The sequence below is a fragment of the Sardina pilchardus genome, chromosome 20 (assembly GCF_963854185.1).
Source record: "Sardina pilchardus chromosome 20, fSarPil1.1, whole genome shotgun sequence".
In the NCBI taxonomy this organism is placed as follows: Eukaryota; Metazoa; Chordata; class Actinopteri; order Clupeiformes; family Clupeidae; genus Sardina; species Sardina pilchardus.
Genome location: NC_085013.1, coordinates 17,295,562 through 17,318,136, shown reverse-complemented (window position 1 = coordinate 17,318,136; position 22,575 = coordinate 17,295,562). Strand labels below are relative to the sequence as shown.

The window sequence follows — 22,575 nt, the reverse complement described above, 5'->3', positions numbered from 1 at the left end:
TTAACATACAAACATACCCCACACCCTAAACTGCATTTTTGAGCGTCACCATTTCTCACATGGGCCTTTTTCTGCATAATGACAACCAGCAGTCGGCTTTCACCATCAGATGGGGTCATGACTGCGTGAGGCGCTTGGCTTTGTGCTCGGCGATAAGGGGAAGTGAGCGCAGCGCGAGGCGGAAGAGATCCACTCCCTTGGCAGCACCTATCTGTGCCCAGATCAGGAAGCAGACGACGCTTCAACACCCTGGGGTGAGGCGCACCACAGGCCCTCACGGAGCTCTGCAGCCTGCTCCACAAACAATGGGAAACACTGGAGCACACTGCTCCACAAGCCCAGAGAACTGCACTAGACTTAACTATTGCTCTTCAGTTTTTAAAACAGATCCTCTCATTAACAATGTATGTGTTGGAGCTGGCTGGCTGCAAGTGTGTGTGTATGTGTGTGTGTGTGTGTGTGTGTATGTCTCCTCTGGGACACAGAATCATGTAGTTATGTCTGGGGTATGAGGTGGAGTTCCTTTATGGTTAGTTTTCTGAAATGCAAAAACATTTCTTTTTTCTCCCTCTTCCAAAATGTCTGGGTCATAGATAACAATCCTCCCCGTCTTCTGACAGCGCAGCAGAAGCCACAAACTCTCCCCGTCTGTGTTCCTCCCCTCCAAGCCGCAGTGAATGTGTCCCCCCAGACACAACAAGATGCACCATCAGATAGAGGAACCACTCTGCAGCCCTTCCCCACTGACACAGAGTAGAGGGTGTAGTAGATATTTTCTGGGATGGGTGGAGGAGGTGGAGGTAGCAGAGGGGGAGGAGGTGGATAAAAAATCGTTCCAAGGTCAACCCTCACTTTCAGAGCACACAGTGCTGATGGACTGAGCAAAGTTCAGCTCAACTGCAAATGGTCATGTTTTCTTTTATAAAACAAACAGTCCTTATCTGCCCGAAACTTTTACCCTTGCCAGGGCTCTGGGTCGTCATTGTGGCATGCAAGTGTGAGTGTGTGAGAGCAGTATAGATGTAGGTCACCATATCAGCAGGATATTTGGCTACAGTTGGTAAAAATGCATTTTCCCTTCAGGGTATCAGTTAAAGTAGCCTATTTAACAATAAACATCTAAAAAGGGGCAAGTATGGCCTGACCCTCAAAAGGCATGACAACAATAGATACACCGACAAAACAAATGGCTATCAAATGAAAGGAAACACAATAATAAACCATATGATAAAATAACAGTAATGAAACACAAAGTGGTAGACTAGCCATCTACATGTAGATGTTCATGCAAATCACTGAGAAGAAGTCGAAGACTTTCAAAACGTTCTTTCATTTAAAAATTCATTAAACACACACTTTGTTCATGATTCACGAGCACAAAACCTGTGTAGGTAGACGAAATAAGTCTGGTTGAGGAATTCAGTGTGCAAGGTAGTCAAGTCTACACACCACCACCACCACTACTACTACAGCAACATTATGCCCTCTAGCAATCAACTTACGTTGAAGTTTAACAGTCTCACACCACACCTAACTCAAAAACTCAACTGATAAATGCAACTGCCAGATACATACCTAACATCTGCCGTTGACGATATAAATATTCACAAACTAAACTATGTGCAAGGCAAGCTAAGCCACTAATGAGGAGAGCGCTTCCGTTTCGCCTTGTCAACAGTTGCCAAATTGCACTTACCAGTTTACTTCAGATCTGACTCTTGCGTGTTAGGTCCCCAAACAAAAAAAATGAGCAATACGATTATATATTCACATTCGCAAAGACTTGCTCATCGCACCGTTCCTTGAAATCATTGCACCATCCTAGTCAAGTTTTGTCCCGCTCTCATCCTGCTCAAAACGCGACTCAACTCCACACTTTGCTGTAATTACAGCGCAAGAACCACCCCGCCCACATTCATTACGTCACTGACATAACAACAGAGTTGCTTGCTTCACCTTGAGCGCACCTTCTCATAATATTTCTGTATCATGCCATTCATTTGAAAGCTGTCGAAGTGTGTCACCTACATGCATTGAAACTAACAATTTCTCCCATCTCCTCTGGAGAGCCAGAGTTTCAACCCACTCCAATATTGCTAATTAATGCGTCTTTGTAGACGCTTTACTCCAATGGGTTGATGGAAAGTAAAGAAAGGAGCAATAATGATTAATTAGGAAGGAGACTGGAGCACACTGAATACACTTGCAGTCTTTAATGGTGCAAACAAAAGAACTGACGTTTCGACACAGTAGTGTCTTCTTCAGAGTAGCAATAATAATTGTCTAATCTGGTTTCCTTTTTCATTGGTTTCATTTGGTATTTGCATGATATGGAACGCCCATAATTCTATTGAAACATAACTAGTATTTTGTCAGTGGTCAAATTAGACAAAGACAACAGGTCTTGAAAGAATGCATTATGATATCAACCTACAAGTGATGACCTCTTCAGATTTGATCTATCAGACATACAGTAGGTTATGCTTAGTTAAAAGGCTCCTTGTCAAGACTTACTAGCCACAGGCGGCTCTCTTGCTATGCCAGCTCGTACCACATGTGGCCTCTGTATTAAATATACTCCTAAAGGGAAAATAGTATACATTTTCAATCCTGACATGGACTGGCAGTTAATCATAATGCTAATGGATGTATTAAATTCAAATTCAAATTCATTGTGCTTTATTGGCATGACTGTTGAGGTTACAATATTGCCAAAGCATTACAAGTAATAATAATAATAATAGCAATAGGCCTAATAATAATAACATTGCTGAAGCCATAGTGACGCATGCTGTTCAGAGGCACTTCTTCTTTCCCTCCAGACAGTTATCTGAAAATCCTGAGACATCAACTCTGTTCTTGCCATTTTAAAATGCCCATACCCTATTGAAAAGAATTTATGTGAAAATGAAATGTCATGACCCACATTCTCTCTGGCAACCTGTGAGGAGGAACATGCCATTCAAAGATCAACTAACTATGTCCCTGAATGCCACTACATGAAGAAAACTGTGTTTAATGATTCAAGTATGGGTTTGTAAACAGGCAACATTCTGAGCATGGTTTGTGAACTAGACTACAACCATATAGCCTACAATTAAACTACTAGGACTAGCCTGGACTGGACTGGATATGATGTCAACCATGAAATAAGGCTGCCCTCTGCTGGTGAATTCTAGGCATAATTCAGGCCTACCTCACAGAAAAACCAGAATGCCAGAAGAGTATGATGCACTCTGTGAGTTATGAAAAGTAGTCTTACATTGAATGGTCCCTGAAGTGGACAGTATTACAAAGATGTTAGGATACCCTTTTAGTCCATTAGCCAGCAGAGAGGTCGGTGCCACGAGAAATAAAACCTGTTTTATTTGGTTTGTCTGTGCCCCCACATGACAACAATGTGTGATGGACTTTCCAAACTCACAGCTGAAGATTTCTACACACTCTTAAGTAGATTTACCATCGAAATGAATGGGATTTTATGGATTTCGGTGAAATACTGTATGTGTACACCTAATACATTTTGGTCGGTACCATGAAGGGAAATCATATTTAACCACCAAAACCTTATATTGACTGAAAGCATCCTCGAAATGTGAACCAAGGTGGGTTTTGACCTTTCCCACCCTCCTCATGACTTTGCAGGTCTGCATAATACATTGGGTATAGGCCAGAGGTGGGAGCAAATACATCAAACACTATAAAATGTATTTCATTAAAATACAAATAATCGGTCATTTGAATATACAAAAATACATGCGCAAAAATCATGGTATACCAACTTTTAAAAGAAACTCTACAAGACTTGAAAACCTATCCCCAAGAGGCAAGAAATACTGTATTCTGATTGGCTGGCAGAGGGCTATTAATTCTGTATAATGGGGCATGAAGTAGATCTGGTCAAATAAATTAATCAGCGTCTCATATCAATCTAAACGATGATTTAATCGACAACAAGCGGGCTTTGCAACAGTGGAATCAACTGTAACAAAGCAAACTACTGTGGTGGGAAAACTCACACCAACCAGTCTACTTTATAACCAAATTATCACTCTGGAAAAAACCTTCATCCAAGGAAAGACAGCCTGACTAAGTCTATAAGCCAATGCAACTCTGAGCAGTAGAGTAAATGTATATTCTAAAATAAAATCTGAGGCTGGAGCAGTTGATGTCTTGGCAAACCAATCAGGGATGTGACATCAAAACAAACTTTTCTATCTTCAGATAACATTTTGCCCTCTTACTTTAATTTTCTTGTTAACCAAATAAACCCATGAAGCTATGGTCACAACCAAAATAACTGTCTGCAACTGCCATATTCTTTATTTAGTCAGAAGCTGACTGAAGGACTACTGGTTAGTAAAAACCCTGAGTTTTGTAAAATAATCAGCTGATGGACAGACTGAGATTAGTAGACCTTGAGTTATGAACAATAAATAGCTGATGGATAGACAGTTCTCTGACCGATAACACTTACTGTGTTCAGATGCAGATGGTCCTTCGCAACCCTTACATTTAACATAACTAACCTCCTGGGAGGTTGGCTATGTTAACATCCTCTGGGAGAATTGTGGAATTTCATCCATGGAGGAGGGCTATAAAAGAAATTTAGTGACTGTACACCCATTGGCCTGTAGATGGGGGTGTTGAGCAAAGGGCTGCTGGTATATGCGGTCACGCATGCACTTGCACACACACACACACACACACACACACACACACACACACGCGCGCACAAATTCATGCAGAAATACACACACACGGACACATGCACACACACTAACATCTATGCGCACATTTAGCCCATGTATACATGCATATAAATTGCAAAAATAGGAGATACAGACAAGTTGACAAGTGTAATTTATTTTCATTTATTTTTTTCGGAGACAAGAACTGAGCTTGAGATAAAAGAAAATGAAATTTGAAACAAATGTGTATGATTAACTTGACATTCTCTGAGAGTTTTGTGGAATTTCATCCATGGAGGGCTATAAAATAGATGAATTTATGTGTACAATTACTGACTTCACCCATTGGCCTGTAGAGGGTGGTGTCGACTGTCGAGCAAAGGGTCGCTGGTTTAGGATGATATGGTTACACACGCACGCATGCACACACACTGACACACACCCATGCGCACACACACACACACACACACACACAAATACATATAATTACATGTCTGGGTAAAGGTAAATCATGTGTATGACTAATGTCTTTTCTTTTAGAGAAAACTGTTATCTTTTGGCATCTCATGAAGGGAAACTTGATTTAACCAATTACACAATATATTTTCTAAAAGCATATACTCTCAAGATGTGATGAAGGAGGAGTTGAGACATCTCCAACTTTATACGTCCACTAAAAAGATCAAAATAATCCAGTCATGCATAAAAAATAAATTTAAAAAAAACTAAAAAGACTGCTGTAGCTAGCTAGCTAGATAGATACTTTATTGATCCCCAAGGGGAAATTCAAGAAAAAGGTGAATGAGCATTGGAGAAGGGAGATACAAAATTCTCCGAGTTTGAGAGCTGAGGCCATTCTTTTTAAAAGGCTATCATTCACAATTTCAACGTTTGCTGAAATTGCACAGCGCCTGCTTTAGAGGCCACTATACCCACCTAGTTTGACCTATAATCCAATGCCTGGCCTCTTTGGAAAGCTGAGACACAGTAGTTTCAGTAGAGAAAATCAGAATACTGTATGATGTACTGAGACAGGGCTACAGAGGCTAGAATATAGCTTTTTCTTCCTGGCGGACTGCAAGCATCTCTGAAATGACCATATCATGTGACCTAGAAACACAACTGAGCCCTAGTACCAAGTTGTGAAGCTGTGTACAAAAGTAGCATGACATATGAATACTGTCAACCATTATTTGCCAAGGTATGTCTTGCGTTTTTAAAATGCCCTATGGAAACTCCTCATGACTTTGGTTATCCAAAATGCATACTGACAATCAAATGCTTTGTATAGAAGCATAACCTCAGTCTCTCCACAAATGGAATAATTACACAAAGGTCTCTATTTTTGCATTTACTTTGTTGGTTCAATGGTTGTGTATAAGATAGGCTATATATCTGCACAACTAATATTGGATAAAACAACATGAAGACTTCTATCCATGAAGAATTTCTATGCGATGTGAATATTTCAGTAACCAAAATGTTGCATCTATGATCTACTTCTTGTGCTGCAGCCACACTGCAGCCAGAGATCAGGGTAGCACCAAGCAGTATAGGGGGAGGAGGGCATTTTTGATAAAATGTAATTAAGACATAGTATGATTAATCTGACAATGTAAAGCATTATACAGATTGTACATAAACAAAAAAAAATCCAGTTTCAGCAGTGAGTCAGATGTAATCATGCAGTTTTGTGCCATTGGCACATCAGAAAATAGCAATAAAGTTTGGTGCCCTCAGTTTGCACTGATCGCCCAAAATGACTCACAGACTATTTTGTTTTGTGTGTGTGCAATAAAACACATTACAAATCAACCATAAATATATAGCAGAAATGCATTATCTAAAATCACCACCAAGATGGTTCACCTCATCTATACACACTCCACACAGTCATTTTTTGTTATCAGATTTTATTTCCATTCTTGGAGTAAGGTGGTGTAATATTTCGTCTCACTTCTAAGATATTATAAAACTATGTACAAATGCAGAAAGAGGCTCAGGTTGGAGAAGTGAAGGGAAGTAACATATTCCTTCTATACACATACGACAGAGAGACAATAGCCTATATGTGCCAGAGCTGTATGTTGTTCTTACATTGAGCAAATCATAAAACTTAACACTATAGCATAACAGTCCTACAAGACATTTGTATTTATGTACAAAAAATCTCTTCTGTCAAAAAGAGATACATTTGTTATGCAAGAACTAGACAGTTGTCGAAACGGTGGCGAATATTTGTATAGGTGTAAAGGGGCTTTAAAAGCAACACCATAACCATAGATATCATTTAACCACAGACCACTGGTACCCTGAGAGCAGAGTTGCTGTACAACAACCCCGACAGGAAAATTAAGCATACAGACATGACAATTAAAAAATATCTCTTGTAAAAATAAGGAATCATGAACCTTCTTAAGATTGCTCATGAATAATTATGCTTGTATTTGGAGATTAAAGTTCATGTTAACTCTAAAAATATTCACATAGCACAAAACAAAATCACACCACAGTGCTGCTCTTCTAAAAAAAAGAAAAGAAACAGCCTCACAGTTTCGGTTCCATCCACCGTAGCTTCACCACCCATCCAAAGCACTGGGACACACTGTGGACAAAGCTGTGCTGAAAAACACTTACATATATAGCTAGAGTTTGTGTACAGAAAGCTACCTTTAGCCATCCCAATGTCCACACACGGAAGAGAGGGAAATTGAAAGGCAGTGGTGGCATCAGGTAGGCCTTAGTGGTGCTGGTGTTGACCAACTCCATATTGCCTCCCGTGGAGGCCGCCCCATCAGATGGGCTTGGTGGTGCTGTTGTAGACGAGCTTCTCGGTGTCCTCCAGCGTGGTGCCATGTGTGCCGTTGACACCCACGCGCTGGTGGTGTGGCTGACGGTCCTTCTTCTTGCCCTTCAGGAAGCAGTAGCCCAACACCACCAGCAGGACCAGGATGGCCACACCCAGCAGGACAGCGATAATCAGCGGGCCTGAGCACAGAGACCACAACAGCAGTTAGAGACTGGGATGGCATGGGAACAGCAGTCAAAGACTGGGATGGCATGGGAACAGTAGTTAGAGACTGGGATGGCATGGGAACAGCAGTCAAAGACTGGGATGGCATGGGAACAGTAGTTAGAGACTGGGATGGCATGGGAACAGCAGTCAAAGACTGGGATGGCATGGGAACAGTAGTTAGAGACTGGGATGGCATGGGAACAGCAGTTAGAGACTGGGATGGCATGGGAACAGCAGTCAAAGACTGGGATGGCATGGGAACAGCAGTTAGAGACTAGGATGGCATGGGAACAGCAGTCAAAGACTGGGATGGCATGGGAACAGCAGTCAAAGACTGGGATGGCATGGGAACAGCAGTCAGAGACTGGGATGGCATGGGAACAGCAGTCAAAGACTGGGATGGCATGGGAACAGCAGTCAAAGACTGGGATGGCATGGGAACAGTAGTTAGAGACTGGCATGGCATGGGAACAGCAGTTAGAGACTGGGATGGCATGGGAACAGCAGTCAAAGACTGGGATGGCATGGGAACAGCAGTTAGAGACTGGGATGGCATGGGAACAGCAGTCAAAGACTGGGATGGCATGGGACGCTTCTACACAGTGTAGTTTGTTTTTTTATGTAATGATATGGAGTACCAATAATAATGTAAGCGTAAGGTATGACATGTCGTAGTTTGTTATAGCAACACTTTATGGTATTGAATGCTACTATTTAATATGATGTAATATACCTGTACTGTAAAGGGACCTGTACAGAAGTTATGCTACAATGACTACTACATGTTTATTATGGATACGCACCATCATCAAAAACATTATGGGTAGCTCAATGTCATGGACTGCTATGGTATATGACATGACACTTGACATGACATGACATGACAAAGGACTTGAAAAGGGCTGCACAGCCAAAACACTGTCAACATGTCCACTGTGTCTAGTAACAGAGTGAGCGGTTTCTTCCTTCTTTACTAATATGACATGCCATGCCATGAAATTAAGGAAAGAGGTGCGAGCTAGATAGAAAAGAAAAAAAAAATACCTTTATCGCTGTCACTGTCCTGGGCTTCGAATTTCCCCCTTCGGGCAAACACATCCCTGTCTGTTCAAGAAAAAAAAAGACCATTAAGCAAATGCAACTAGATAGTGCCTAGATTATGTCTCTCGAGTCTCGTGTGTAGCAGTGTGTAGAAGCAAAGAGAATGTTGGTCTAAACCCCTACAAACACTACCAACAGCACTGTTGGGACAAAGGGCATAAAATGATAACTGGTGTCTTCTGGCAGTCAACAGCATGCAGAGAGAGTTTTCCTAAAAATGTTTATATCGTGGTCCAGTCTGAGCCTCGGACACCTGGACCGCTAGTGGGAATAGCCAGTATACAGTGGCTATAGTAAGTATTCATACCCATGCTAAAGTTGACTAAAAAGAGGAATATAAAATCATCTTTTGAGAATTGATTGTAATGCCTTAATTCAAAAAATGAGTAAAAATCAAACCGCTAAGGACACTAATTTTCTTTGTGATTGAAGAATGTATCAAAAATAGATAAATGTTCTTCCTTAAATACAGGGAGCATAAGTAATTGACCCCTATGTTAAATTCCCATAGGAGCAGGAGGATTTTTAATATGTTTTTATTTTTAAAGGCCAGCTATTTCATGGATCCAGGATATTATGCATCCTGATAAAGTTCCCTTGGCCTTTGGAATTAAAATAGCCCCACATCATCACATACCCTTCACCATAGCTAGAGACTGGCATGGTGCTTTTTCCAGTTAGCCTATTAGCCTGTTTGATTTGCATTGAGCTCAATGAGCATCAAACAGGCTAATAGGCTAACTGGAAAAAGCACCATGCCAATCTCTAGCTATGGTGAAGGGTATGTGATAATGTGGGGCTATTTTAATTCCAAAGGCCAAGGGAACTTTATCAGGATGCATAATATCCTGGATCCATGAAATAGCTGGCCTTTAAAAATAAAAACATATAAAAAATCCTCCTGCTCCTATGGGAATTTAACATAGGGGTCAACTACTTATGCTCCCTGTATTTAAGGAAGAACATTTATCTATTTACGATACATTCTTCAATCACAAAGAAAATTAGTGTCCTTAGCGGTTTGATTTTTACTCATTTTTTGAATTAAGGCATTACAATCAATTCTCAAAAGATGATTTTATATTCCTCTTTTTAGTCAACTTTAGCATGGGTATGAATACTTACTATAGCCACTGTATGTCATCTTATATACAGTGGGGAGCACATGTATTTGATACCATGCTAAAACAGGAATATAAAATCAGCATTTGACAATTGATCTTAATGCCTTAATTCAAAAAATGAGTAAAAATCAAACCGCCAAGGACACCAATTTTATTTGCGATTGAAGAATGTATCGTAAATAAATAAATGTTTTCCTTAAATGCTAGGGGAAGGAAGTATTTGACCCCCTATGTAACCCTATGGGAATTTAACACACAGGGTTAACATAGGGGCAGGCAGATTTTTATTTTTAAAGGCCAGCTATTTCATGGATCCAGGATATTATGCATCCTGATAAAGTTCCCTTGGCCTTTGGAATTCAAATAGCCCCACATCATCACATACCCTTCACCATAGCTAGAGATTGGCATGGTGCTTTTTCCAGTAGACCTATTAGCCTGTTTGATTTGCATCGAGTTCAATGAGCATCAAACAGGCTAATAGGCCTACTATGTTTATATTCCTCTTTCTAGGCAACTTTAGCATGGTATCAAATACATTTTCTCCCCACTGTATATATAAGATGACATTATATATATGTCCACACATGCCATCAAAATAATTTTTACAATGGTAGCAAATGAGTTGCCTTCAACAAGAGTCTCAAAGGGGGCAAATTGTAGTATACTGCTGGTTTAACAATATTTTACATCAAAATGGGCTAAAAATGTTGGTGTAGAGGACAGCAGTGTAAACAGCATTTCACAAAATGTGGAAGTCATTGATGCACAGTCCTACAAAATGAGCCATGTCCTTGGTTGTTAAAAAAATCTTATGATCATGAAACTGTAGTTACTCTCACCAGTTACTCCTTGACAGGTATTAATGCAGATGTCCTCCTTTTCAAACTGGTTCTCGTTTCCACCGCAGCCCCCAAAGTTAAAGCGGGAGCAGGACTGGCTATAAGGGTCGTAGAACCATTTGGTGAAGCTGGCCCTGCAGGGCCCAGTGACCGGGGGCTCAGTGCAGCGCGCTGGACAGAAGGAACAACAGACTGTATTAGAGTATGTGTGGACACAGAGAGACATAGATAAGAGAGAGAGAGAGAGAGAGAGAGAGAGTATGTATTATGTAGAGTATGTGTGGATACAGAGAGACATAAATAAGAGAGAGAGAGTATATGTATTATGTAGAGTAATATCCTCACTCTTGCACTTTCAGTTTCACTTTGGAGTGAGGATATTACTGCGCAGAGTCTAAGTGCTCCCAATATTATTCCGCCACACAATATAGTTATCCCTTTTACCTGCTTAGAAATGCACCACGTTTTAATTTGTCTCACCATACTTGGTCGTGTGACTACTCGGGTAGCCTAAATGTATTTTAATTGGGGAAACATGGAGGTGTTTGGTCACTTCTAACTTCATCTCTGTTTGGATCCTAATGAATGCATTGGGCTAGCTAAGTGCTATCAAAGTTGTGCCGCGCTCCAGAGCCAGTTAGTGCACGCATTGAAACGTGAGAGGTATGTTTCAACTCGTCTTAACGAATAACATAGTTTAAGTTAAGTTTAATAACATAGTTTAAGCGAATAACATAGTTTAATATGAAAAAAACGGTGAAGTGTTCCTTTAACAAAGGTTATGGTGACAAGGCTTTTAAAGTGGCGAAAACCATCTGGCTGCACTACTAAACGTTTTTGTTTAGCGAAAAAGCTGTTGTGCCTGTGCCGTTGGACATAACAACCAAACAGTTTAGCGTTAACCAAAAACGCTCAATGACCCAATCAGATATATTTTGGATCAATGTCAAATGAACGTCACTTTGAAGAATAGGCTTATATAATTCAATTACAATCTAGCTTCTTTTGGATTTGAAATATTTAATCATTAACTTTTACAGTATAACATTAATTACAAAATGTAAAGTGAAAAAAAAATGTAGTCAAGGCAAGCTCTTGCATTTGGTGGCTCAGGAGGGTCGGTAACTAGAGGAAGGATGAATGAAAGACACATGCAATACTACATATCAACTACATATACTGACCTTTCCCCTCATTCACTTTGATTTTGAGAAGCCTCGAGAGGTGATCCTTCACTGATGGAAAAAAACAAAAGAAACAAAGAGAGAAAACTTATCCTCTGAATGGCAATGCTTAACAACCATCAAACTTTTACTTTGCACAGCTAGGTAGGCCTACAGCTGTACATCTTAATTAATAAATAAATGATTAGCTTAAATTGAGCATTTATTGAATATTAATGACAGTATTATAAGATATAATAAATCAACAATGCAAGTGGATATGTTTTATAGGAACTAAGACAGATAAAAACAAATTCTACTCTCCGACATAACACTCAGACAGTAAGAAACAGATATGAAGATGAACAATGACAGGAATACAGGCAACGAACCGCGTGTAAGCACAGGCACGCATGTACACACAAACACACACACAGATATGATAGAGAGACAGAGAGAGAAAGTAAGGAAGAGAGAGAAAGAGAGATAGAGAGAAAGAGAGAGAAAGAAAAAGAGAGAGAGAGTACTCACACTCTGTGCAAGAGTTCTCATCGGAGCCATCGCTGCACTGTTTCTCTCCATCACACTCCAGCCCCGGGTGCAGGCAGCAGCCATTAGCGCATGTGAACTGATCAGTATCACAGGGTGTCCCACACATCTCCACTGGGGACACGGACACACACATGGACACACACACGGACGGACACACACACGGACACACACACGGACACAACAGTGAAAAGGTGAAAAGATGTGTAATGTATACACGTGTAGAAGTGAGCTTACAAAGTCTGATTAGAGGACTCTCTAGACATCAGGATATGTTGTCCGCTGTCATGCAAAATAATAATAGCTTATATTTGTTATATTATATTCATTATATAAATAATAGCTTATATGCTAAGCCAGGGGCGCAGGAGAGATTTTCAAAGTGAGTGGCACCAAATTGTGAGCAAAAACCCAGATAGTGAACTCAGGCTTCCAGATATCAGAACAAAAGTGGTGATCCAATATCCGGCAGCCAGATCTTAGACAGTGCCTTATATCCACATGACCAAATTTGAGAACTAGTAGTTGGTATAATTAGAAGCACAGGTCTTTTTCTGTACAAATATAATATACAAAATATTCACCATTTCATTCAAAATGCAGCACACGCTCACAGCTTACCTGGAGAAACTGGAACAGGCACTCTTCTACCTGTCGCACCTGGCATAACTGCACAATAGAACACAACAAATCATCAACATTTTGAAAGTCTCCATCATGCTGTACTGTGAAAGGCTAATACTATTTTTATCGGTATTTTATACTGGGAATAAGACTGCTTAGTGTTTTACAACACCAACTTAAAATATAGATACTAGACAGAGCAACAGGACTGATTTTGCCTCGTGTTGCCAAAGCATCACTTATTCTGAAAGTCCACATCATGCTATACTGCAACATTTCTTCAGCTTTGAGGTTAATACACGGGGCCATATAACTTGCTTAAAACACTGTCCTGCGGCTAATACACAGGAAACGACTGTAATGCCTTGTGTTGCCCCTGCCCCATTCCTTCATACCTGATACTCCCTCACATGCCTTCTCACACTCAGTGACGGACAGGTAGTTGTTGCTGTTCTCCTTGCATCCTCCAAAGAGGAACTCCTCACACTTCTCTGTGACAGCGTTGTAGTGCCAGCGGGGGAAGGAGCCTCGGCAGGGGCCCACCTTCTTGGGCACTAGGCAGTGATCTGCAAGAGAAGGATTGGATATGAATATATGTTGTGGCCAGTTGACTTAGACGGTAGTAATTCTGGTCACTGGATCAAGCCCAGCTCCTGACGCTGTCGAGGTGTCTTTAGACAAGACTCTGAACCCAAAACTGCTCCCAATGTCTAATCTATCTCTAAAGCACTGTGAGGAGTAGAGGAGTACGCTACATTTAGTATTAAGGCGGAGTCCCGCTACAGAATGAGCTGTACATTTACAGGCAACTTCCAATGTTTTATCGTCACCGAAATAATAAACAACATCTGGTATGAGATATTTCATTTCTCCCTCCTCATTAAAATGGAATGGCTAATTGTAAAGCTGATGATATATGGGGCATGCGCACAGTGTCTCTCTCAGCCAAGGGGTCTTTGGGCTGAGAAAGGTTGAAGACCACTGGTCTAGGCCTACAAAACAAAGTTAGTCTCTCATTTCTTACATGCAGTTTCTTCCTCCACTCGCTCAGCTTATTACTGCACTTAAGAAACAAACTTAAAGTTAACTTAGCCTACAATAAAAGATCATATTTTGTCACTAGCAACCAACCTACCGCTTCTCTGCCTAGAAGTTGCTGTTCTCGGTTCATGTAAATTCTAAACTAATTTATGGAGACACAAAGAAGTTGATCAAACAAGTTTATTCATGCAAGTAACTTGCCTAAGGCTCATGTTGTCAGTCGTGTAAAGAATAACATTCAGGTCGTGGTAGGTAGTTTGGCTATCCCCATACTAAGTTCAATCTTTTAAGATTGAACATTAGTATGGGGAGTCTGCTTCATAATCCTTCAACCAATCAGACCAACGATACGGTGCATCTTTTGGATAAGCTAGTTTGTGATTGGAGCCAAAGGTTATGGCAGGGAACTGAGGAGATAGCTGTGCAGGTTTTCCAACCTGAGCTGCCAGGCAAAATCCAAATTCGCCAGCAGGGGAGGCCGGGTTCACCCAGTTTAAAAAAAAAAAAAAAAAAAAAATGTATGAGGGTGGTTCCAAAAAGCCTTAAAGAACGTACTTGACTAGTCTATAATAGCTATCTTTTTTTCTTTCTTTACAGATCAAACATGTTTAGTCCTGGGGTAAAAATAAAAATCAACATTTGAGAATGTGCTGCCTGATCACCGCCACCAGAGGGCGCCTGTGCAAGGTCAAACGTGTAGCCCCGCCCACATTTAGTATACAATTATCTATCTAGCTATCGGTATTCTACATTCTACAACGTGGGTTTTAAGCCACTCGGTCACATGCTGCATTGAGAATGTGCTGCCTGATCACCACCACCCCATGAAAACTGCTCATCACACATCAAATGCAGTATTAATGCACATGATGTGCAGAGTTCACAAAATATTGGTCATTTCTCATGGAGAAGTGCAAATATTTATACACTCCAACACAAACCAGTGGTCGCACTGAATATCTGTGATAGTGTCGATCATGTGTGAGTGGGACAGTGTGTGAATGTGTGAGGGGGGGGAAAGTGTGGCTTTCCATTCTATTTATATCCATGATAACACCTGGTCCTGTGGTCAGATGTGCACTAAACAGCATCAACAGCTTCTCTGAGAGGAAGTGACATACACTGACAAACAGTAGTAGGGTTTGGTCTGCAGACATTATAAGCTCATTTGACTTCAGATTTATAGACTCAGACTTATAGATTTTCTTTATTCCCCATGACCACTTCTTTTTAAAAACACCAATTTTACCTGTGTTATGCCAATATCTTTCTTTTTTATTTCCCACCCTGAACAGGCAAAATGGACCATTGAGATCAATATGTTTTGTCCCATCCCTGCAATTTCAGTGATCCAGTGATTTTAGTGCCACCTGTGGTTACTCAAAACTTATTTCTCAGTAGATCTTAATGGTGCACAAGCTGGAAGGCCTGTGAGGGCGGTGGTGTAGTCGGAGTGATTTTACTATGGTCTGTAGGAGCTGAGTGGCGTGTTGAGTTAGGTACGGTCTGATTGTCCTTATATTGATCAGTTGTCCTGATTGTCCTTATATTGTCCTTATATTGATCAGTTGGTCATCAATCATGATGCCTACATTTCTTGTCGTGTTGGTAGGTGCAAGGTGTCAGTCTTGATGTTGATGTTGATGTTGATGTGATCTATGGTTTGTTTGTCTGGGAAGACCAGTAGTTCAGTCTTACAGAAATTTAGCAAGAGGTGATGTTCTTTCAGTCAAGCAGATATATCAGAGAGACAGTTTGAGATCTGTGCTGAGACTGTGGCATCATCAGGCGGGAAGGATAGATACAGTTGTGTATCATCTACACAACAGTGATGTGAGAAGCAGTGTGAGTGGATGATTGGGTCCAATGAGGTAGTATACACAGCACAAGGAAGGGGCCCCAGCACCGAGCCTTGGGGCACCCCTATGACAAGGCAATGAGATGCAAACTTGTCTAATAGGACCAGTAGGATTCAAACCAGGAGAGCGCTTTGCCTAAAATGCTCATGTTTGAGATCCTAGACCAGGGGTGCATTCGCCGAAAGAATTGTAAGCCTAAGATGATCGTTAAGTCCCTCTTACGAACGTCTTAAGGTTTTCTGACTGTTTCACGAATCGTAGCTTAAGAGCATTGTGAAAACACTCGTAGATCTACGAGTGCTCCAGGGTTCTCGTTACTGACTAAGAGCGTCTTAACGCGTATGCCTCAGTGAGTCACCAGCAGGATATGAAGGGGGATTAACTAAGAATATAATTATCCAACTTACGTTACCATTCTTTATTGTATTCACTTGTGATGATTCAGATTTTAGCGTGCAAAATAGCATTCATTCAATGGACATGTGAATGTGATTAAAGCGGACAAAAACAGCCTAACAAGTTATGAAACGAGAAGTTTGTGTCATTATCTTTGTGCCTTTGTGTAGGCCCTAGGCTATCTTTTATTAGGCCTATGAGATAAAAACAGAGAAAGGAACATGTGGTTTTAGTCTGTGCTGCGTCAAAATCTAAGTCTAGACTATATGTTACAGTAGCCTATTCAAGCCTACACATTTCCTCATTTTCTTACTCAACCTCTTTCTTCAAACGTCTGCGTGACACCTCGAAACGTTATTACATAGGCAGCACACCGTGCTCTCACAAGTGGGTTAGCAAAGAACTGGCACGATTTAGAGCTAGCCGAAGCCTAATAGGTTATGTTCCATATCTTCCAACAAACATAAACATGGGGCAGCAACAATCTAATGTTAAATAATAACAATGATGTATGCTTGTGTGTGGTATATAGCCTACTTGGGATGCTTACATGCAGATGTCAATGGTTTTCTATTGTCGTATTGATGTTAATTGATATTAATGTATAGATCCGAAGTTCAGACGGTAAGCTAGCTGTGACGTGCAGTCACCTGACATCACCATCAAATTAGGGGATATTTCAGAACTTTTAACGTGGACAGCTCCCTTAAGAGCATCTTAAGAGCAGTGCACATGCGTTCGATCTTAAGATGAATCGTAGAAAACCCTCGTAAGTGCGTCTATCCATCTTTATCGGGAAACGCACCCCTGACCAACTGCAGCAACCCCAGATCATAGCACTGGCCCCACAGTGAGGCTCTTACCTATTTTCTTAGTTAAATCCAGGTGGTGGGGGGCGCTGTGGCGCAGCAGGCTACAGTGCTTGTGCATGCACGGGTCTGAGCGCCCACGGGGACCCAGGTTTCCCGATCCCACCCCATCTCTCTCTCCCACTTGCTTCCTGTCTCTCCCTACTGTCCTATACGAATAAAGGCAAAAAGCCACCAAAAATAATCTTAAAAAAAAATAAGAATCCAGGTGGTGACCTTTTTTTGGCTGGGCAGGGCAGTGTACAACCCAAGCAACAGTAGGTGAAGTAGAATGACTTAAGAATAAGTATGATCTCAGTTTCAGCATTGAAAAAAATAATTGAATGCATTCTGACCCGTAAATTAATCTAAATCCTTATGATTTCGTAATGTATTTTTGATACAAGCCTCCTAACTTAATATGCAGACTGTGGTCACTAACCACTTCTGATAAAACTAAGGAGTTTATAGATCAAACTTTCTGGTGGTTGACTTGTGAGATTAACGTGTTATTTCCTGTTTTTCACCACTTTCTATAGTTTTTTTCATGTCTGCATCGATGCACAGTGCAGTGGTAATGCACACAAAAGAATACATTTGGTGATTTTTAGAATTTTTTAAATCTCAAACTTTTCTGAAACCATGCAGCTCATATGCTATCCTTTATTGAGATTTGTTTACTCCGCACATCTAACTGTGCATAAAGCACATTACATGGCACTCAGTCTGTCTAAAGACAAAGAATCAAATTAAGACTCCCCAGGTGGTATACCATCACTTCTCTAAACTCTACTGAAGCTCAACCTAATTTTGATGCTACAGTAACTTACAATACCTAGAATCAGTCTCGGACATTGGCAATATAATAGGCCTACATGTGGCACTATATCACACTGCTGTCACAGGTATGAGCATGACCTTTTTACCTCAGTTTCAGACTAGACTAACTGAAAGATACTCCTACACAGACATACTTTTCAACAAACACTAATCAAACATAACTGTTTTAAAATAACAAACATCCTCTGCCTAACCAGTCCGCCTTAAACTAAACACTGTTGAAAGTGCTGTTCCGTTTACACACAGCTTCAGTGGGATTAAGAAGAACACACTTTTCTGTCTGGCGCCATGAGCGTGACTTGGCACTGCAATACATTCCCACCAATAGCACAGGAGAATATTAAGTGACTAAACCAGACAGCTGCTTCTTTCTGTGTGTTTGCGTTATAGCACAGACACACCAAAAACCTTCACATGCATTTTGGCATTGAGGAAATGAGGTAGGCCTAAGCGAGGTGCATGTCTGTGAACACACACAAAAAGGCCAACCAGAGAGGGTTTCATTACCTAGTGAGTGACGACAACATTGACCATCAAGGGTATCTGTGCCTTGTATGTGAAACTGCTTGCAAACTCACCAAACCAGTTCTCAGATGGAAGGGGAGGGGCGAAGGAGTTCTACCGAAAAAGGGGCACATGGCTGAAGTGTTTTCCTATTTACTCATAAACTGGAGCCCAAAATAGGTGAGGGGAAAATCAGACCCACATTCACATGCTCATTCAAACTAGTAGTCCATCCACCTTCACACCTACAAGAGGTGAAATATATTGTGGCAATAATCGGCTGTCTGCATCCCAGATTCAAAAATCATGCATGATTTGACGTCAAGAATAGGGAAGTTCTAACACAGTCTTGAGGTCATTGCTAGAATATGGTAAGCAGATTTTATCTAACAGAAGACCAGCCCAAACAAGTTATTTGGACAGGATGATCAAAGCCGAAACGGAGAGTGGACAGCATTTTTCAAAAGACAGCACATTTGCAAACTACGTTTTTAGCATGTTTAAACTATGTTAAAACATTAAACCAAACTATATGGCAGTATCAATGTGATGACTGTTAATGACTACGCATAATATTTGCTAATAATATTAAATGCAGTGTCTCATTATGTACAAATGAACAAATGTAGTTGTTTAAAGCACTTGCGAACACAGTGGACTTACGGTTGGACTGTTCAAGGGTAAGCACCAGGACGGTCACTTGAGCAGAGTCGGATTGGCCGATATCATCTGTGACCGTCAGCTGGAACTTGTACACACCAGAGGAGAGGTTGGACACCATCACTTCATCGTCGTAGGTTGTTTTCTGTGGAGATATGAAAAATGGATTATGCCTCACTTCAATTTTGTTTGACCACCACATTAACTAAGCTTTACACAGATTTGTCAGTAGCTACTGTCACTGCTTAACTAAAATAAACCAATATTTGATTCAGAAGATTAAACAATGACACTAAATGTAAATGTTTGACATCTACAATTTATCATCTATTTTTGCTCTTTCTTTTACTTTATTTTTTAAATAACTGTAAATGCAACCCGTGTAAAACACATTGGATTATTTCTCTATGGCATGTCCTATTCAAATACAGAGAAAGTGCCGCTTGGTTCGAGTGTTAGTGTGTTCTTAACACACTAACAAATCCTCCATCCTATTGTAATACCAAAGATTCTTGATAAAGTTCATCATCACACAAAACACAAAAGTACAATGGATGTGGAGGAGACCAAATCCGTGACTATTTAGGGGTTTATCCAGGTCTTCTTAATTAACTCGCTCACCTCTATAACAGCATGATTTCCTGATAACATACGCCACTGGTAATTGACTATTTTTTTGTCGTCTTTGCTCTGAAGGCCATTGAGGGTCACTGTTTCTTGAGGCTGGATGACTCGGTCCTGGCCACCATTGGCAATCGGGGGGCGATCATCTTCATCTTCTGAGGGGTGATAAAATAACGTGATCTCATTTGTGTGACAGGAAATATGGCACCGATACAAATATGTTCAGACGCACATTGCGGATGGGGAAAGTTGCACAATCATTTTTTGTGATACCAGTTAAACAAGCCAACACTCATCTTATGCAAACTGCAAGATTTGCAGTGACATACTTCACCTTCACCACAAAGCAGATAAACACCAACAAGGAAAATGCATGGCTCAAAATTACTAAGAATATGTCATGCTCTCAACGCTGTTGAGGAGGACACTTGGAAAAATGGGCACTGCAATGGTCAAAAGCCCTTAAGGAACTCAAAGTGGAAAACCTGAAGTAGCCTAAAAACGAAACCTTATCTGTGAGGGGGTTACTTGAGGAGGATGTTCATGTGAGGACATGCCTGATAATGCTTTGTTGTGAAGCTGTACCAAGGCCACTAAGCAGGCCTCTGAATACCCCAAACACTAAACAGGGATACAAATCATTAGGCTATAGGCTACTCAACCATCAGTGTTTCCATATTTTTAGTTAGAACTGCATACATCCAAATCAAACACCTTCAAGCATGCTTTACCTACTGAAAAACAATGCGGCTTGGAATGCTGAATTTGACTGACTATTGAACACAGACACAGACACGCAAAGAAACATACACACAGACTTTATACAAGTGTGGTGGAAGTAGGCAAGGCTATAGGCTATCCGCAAGGTAGCCTAATAGTGTTGGGCTCTTACCTGGATTTGGATCATCCAGGTAATTTCCGAAGACTGAAGTTAAAACATAATTATTGAATCCTTCCTTCCTCCAAAATCGACAAACCTTCTTCTGTTTGTACAAACAATTGAACAGATAGCATGCCTTGATTGATCCTTCTGTACTGACGTCGTTCTCCACCAAAGCCAGGTTGCAGTATCGGTGTTTGCAGCAGGACACTATGCAGTCATTGACGCCCGTCACAGGCGGAGAGGAGATGAATGTCGCGCCATCTTTTAGAGATTCCTCGGCGTCCAGGACAAAATCATTCTTCCCTTGCTTGAACGTCGTCAGACATTGTTCACCAGGTAATTGGGCCTCTGTGCTCCCCGTAAATACCTGAAGCAACACCACGGCGCTGAACATGAGTTCTACCCGGGCAAGTGTCATCCTTGTCATTCCAGTTCTTAGATCAAACACTTCTAAGACGAGGACCTCTGAAAACCGTAAACACACACAACTTTATGAAGATAAACAGATTTGATGAGTGAGTGAACATTCAACATTCACTGTAGGCTATTGATTGACTGTTATCCATACTTTTCATACGCCTAATTATTTCCCTTTGTTGAGCAATCTGCTTGAAATAAATTAGCCTATATCCTAATGATCTGTTTCCGCAGCACTATGGCGCCGAGTGTGAAAACGGGTTAGTGATTGCCAGAGGCGAAAGAAAATACATTTTACGCTTACCATAAAATCAAACTTGTTCGAGTCTCACGCGTTCTGGGGATCCGCATCTGCTAAGTATGTATGAAATCCACCAAAATTGCCCGTATTCGAGGTCTACCAGTCAAGATAAAAAAACGACTGATTGCGACTAGGCCTACTACGCTCTTGGTACAGGTGTGTCCGGATACCTGTGATATCCAGGAAGTGAAATTCTATTCGACCACGCCCACTATGAATCACTACAATGACTGTTGCACTTGGGACGTAGTTTCTATGGAATTTTATTCCATCTTTGCCATCTTTTTTTATTCTTTATGAAAAGAAATGAATTATGGAATCACAACAACAGGTAGGCCTAGGATATGCCATAGCCTAGGCTACTGTTTGATGAAGCATATTGATAACCTACCTTGTTTTAAAAAAGGGAACAGAGAAACTCAGATTAAGCCAGATGTAGCCTCTCAGAGAGACTCAACTACAAATAGCCTATTTCTGACGAGGAAATGGTCTCGTCAAATGGAAACTATCTGATTTGTAGACTTCCGCCTTCACGAAAAAATGACTGTTCTTAGTAATGTTACAGGAGAAAATAAATATAAATAAATAAATTAATTAACGAATGAATGAATGAATGTCATTATAGTAGAGTAGAGTAGAGATTTTGTGACAGAAGCAGCCTAATACTAGATAGCCTAGCCTATATTAGGTAGGCTATTACAAAATATAATAAAAGTAGGCTATCACTAGAACTCTATATATCTTAGTGTGGAAGTCTATGATCCAAGACCCAACAATCTGTATCAATTAAAAAATATAATTTTCAAGCAGCAAATGTGCTTTTTGTTTATCAACCACAAGATGGCACTGTCATTCACAGTATTGGGGGACATAAATTGAGAGTTGCCTGGATAGTTCAAGGGCTGAATCTCCCGTGCCCCAGACAACCAATGTTTGCAAAGACTACATAGTTTGACTATGCACTACACACCTCTCATGTATGTAATTAATGAAGGTATATGTTTGAGTAAACAGTGCTCAGTGTAAGAAATCTGGACAAAACTTTGGACCTCTTCCTCTCGTCTATTCCAGAGGATACAGCAGTTGGAGCTC

At 40.7% G+C, this 22,575-nt stretch overlaps 2 protein-coding genes across 2 annotated transcripts in view; both read right to left on the bottom strand.

The window, feature by feature from the left end:
• The window catches only part of LOC134067227 (pleckstrin homology domain-containing family G member 3), a gene marked incomplete in the record, with an annotated part of 50,365 nt that extends 48,476 nt beyond the window's left edge, over positions 1-1,889 (bottom strand). The window contains 1 exon segment of the mRNA XM_062522369.1: positions 1,697-1,889.
• A 4,453-nt stretch (positions 1,890-6,342) lies between these two features.
• spint1a (serine peptidase inhibitor, Kunitz type 1 a) lies at positions 6,343-21,643 on the bottom strand. Its single transcript, XM_062523714.1, has 11 exons — positions 21,487-21,643; positions 20,775-21,230; positions 19,880-20,037; positions 19,262-19,403; positions 13,506-13,676; positions 13,108-13,155; positions 12,469-12,600; positions 11,959-12,009; positions 10,775-10,945; positions 8,752-8,811; positions 6,343-7,679 (listed from the first exon to the last, which is right to left on the bottom strand). The coding sequence occupies exons 2-11, from the start codon at positions 21,190-21,192 to the stop codon at positions 7,486-7,488; spliced, it is 1,545 nt and encodes a 514-aa protein (XP_062379698.1). The 5' UTR covers positions 21,193-21,230; positions 21,487-21,643; the 3' UTR covers positions 6,343-7,485.
• Positions 21,644-22,575: the final 932 nt, after the last annotated feature.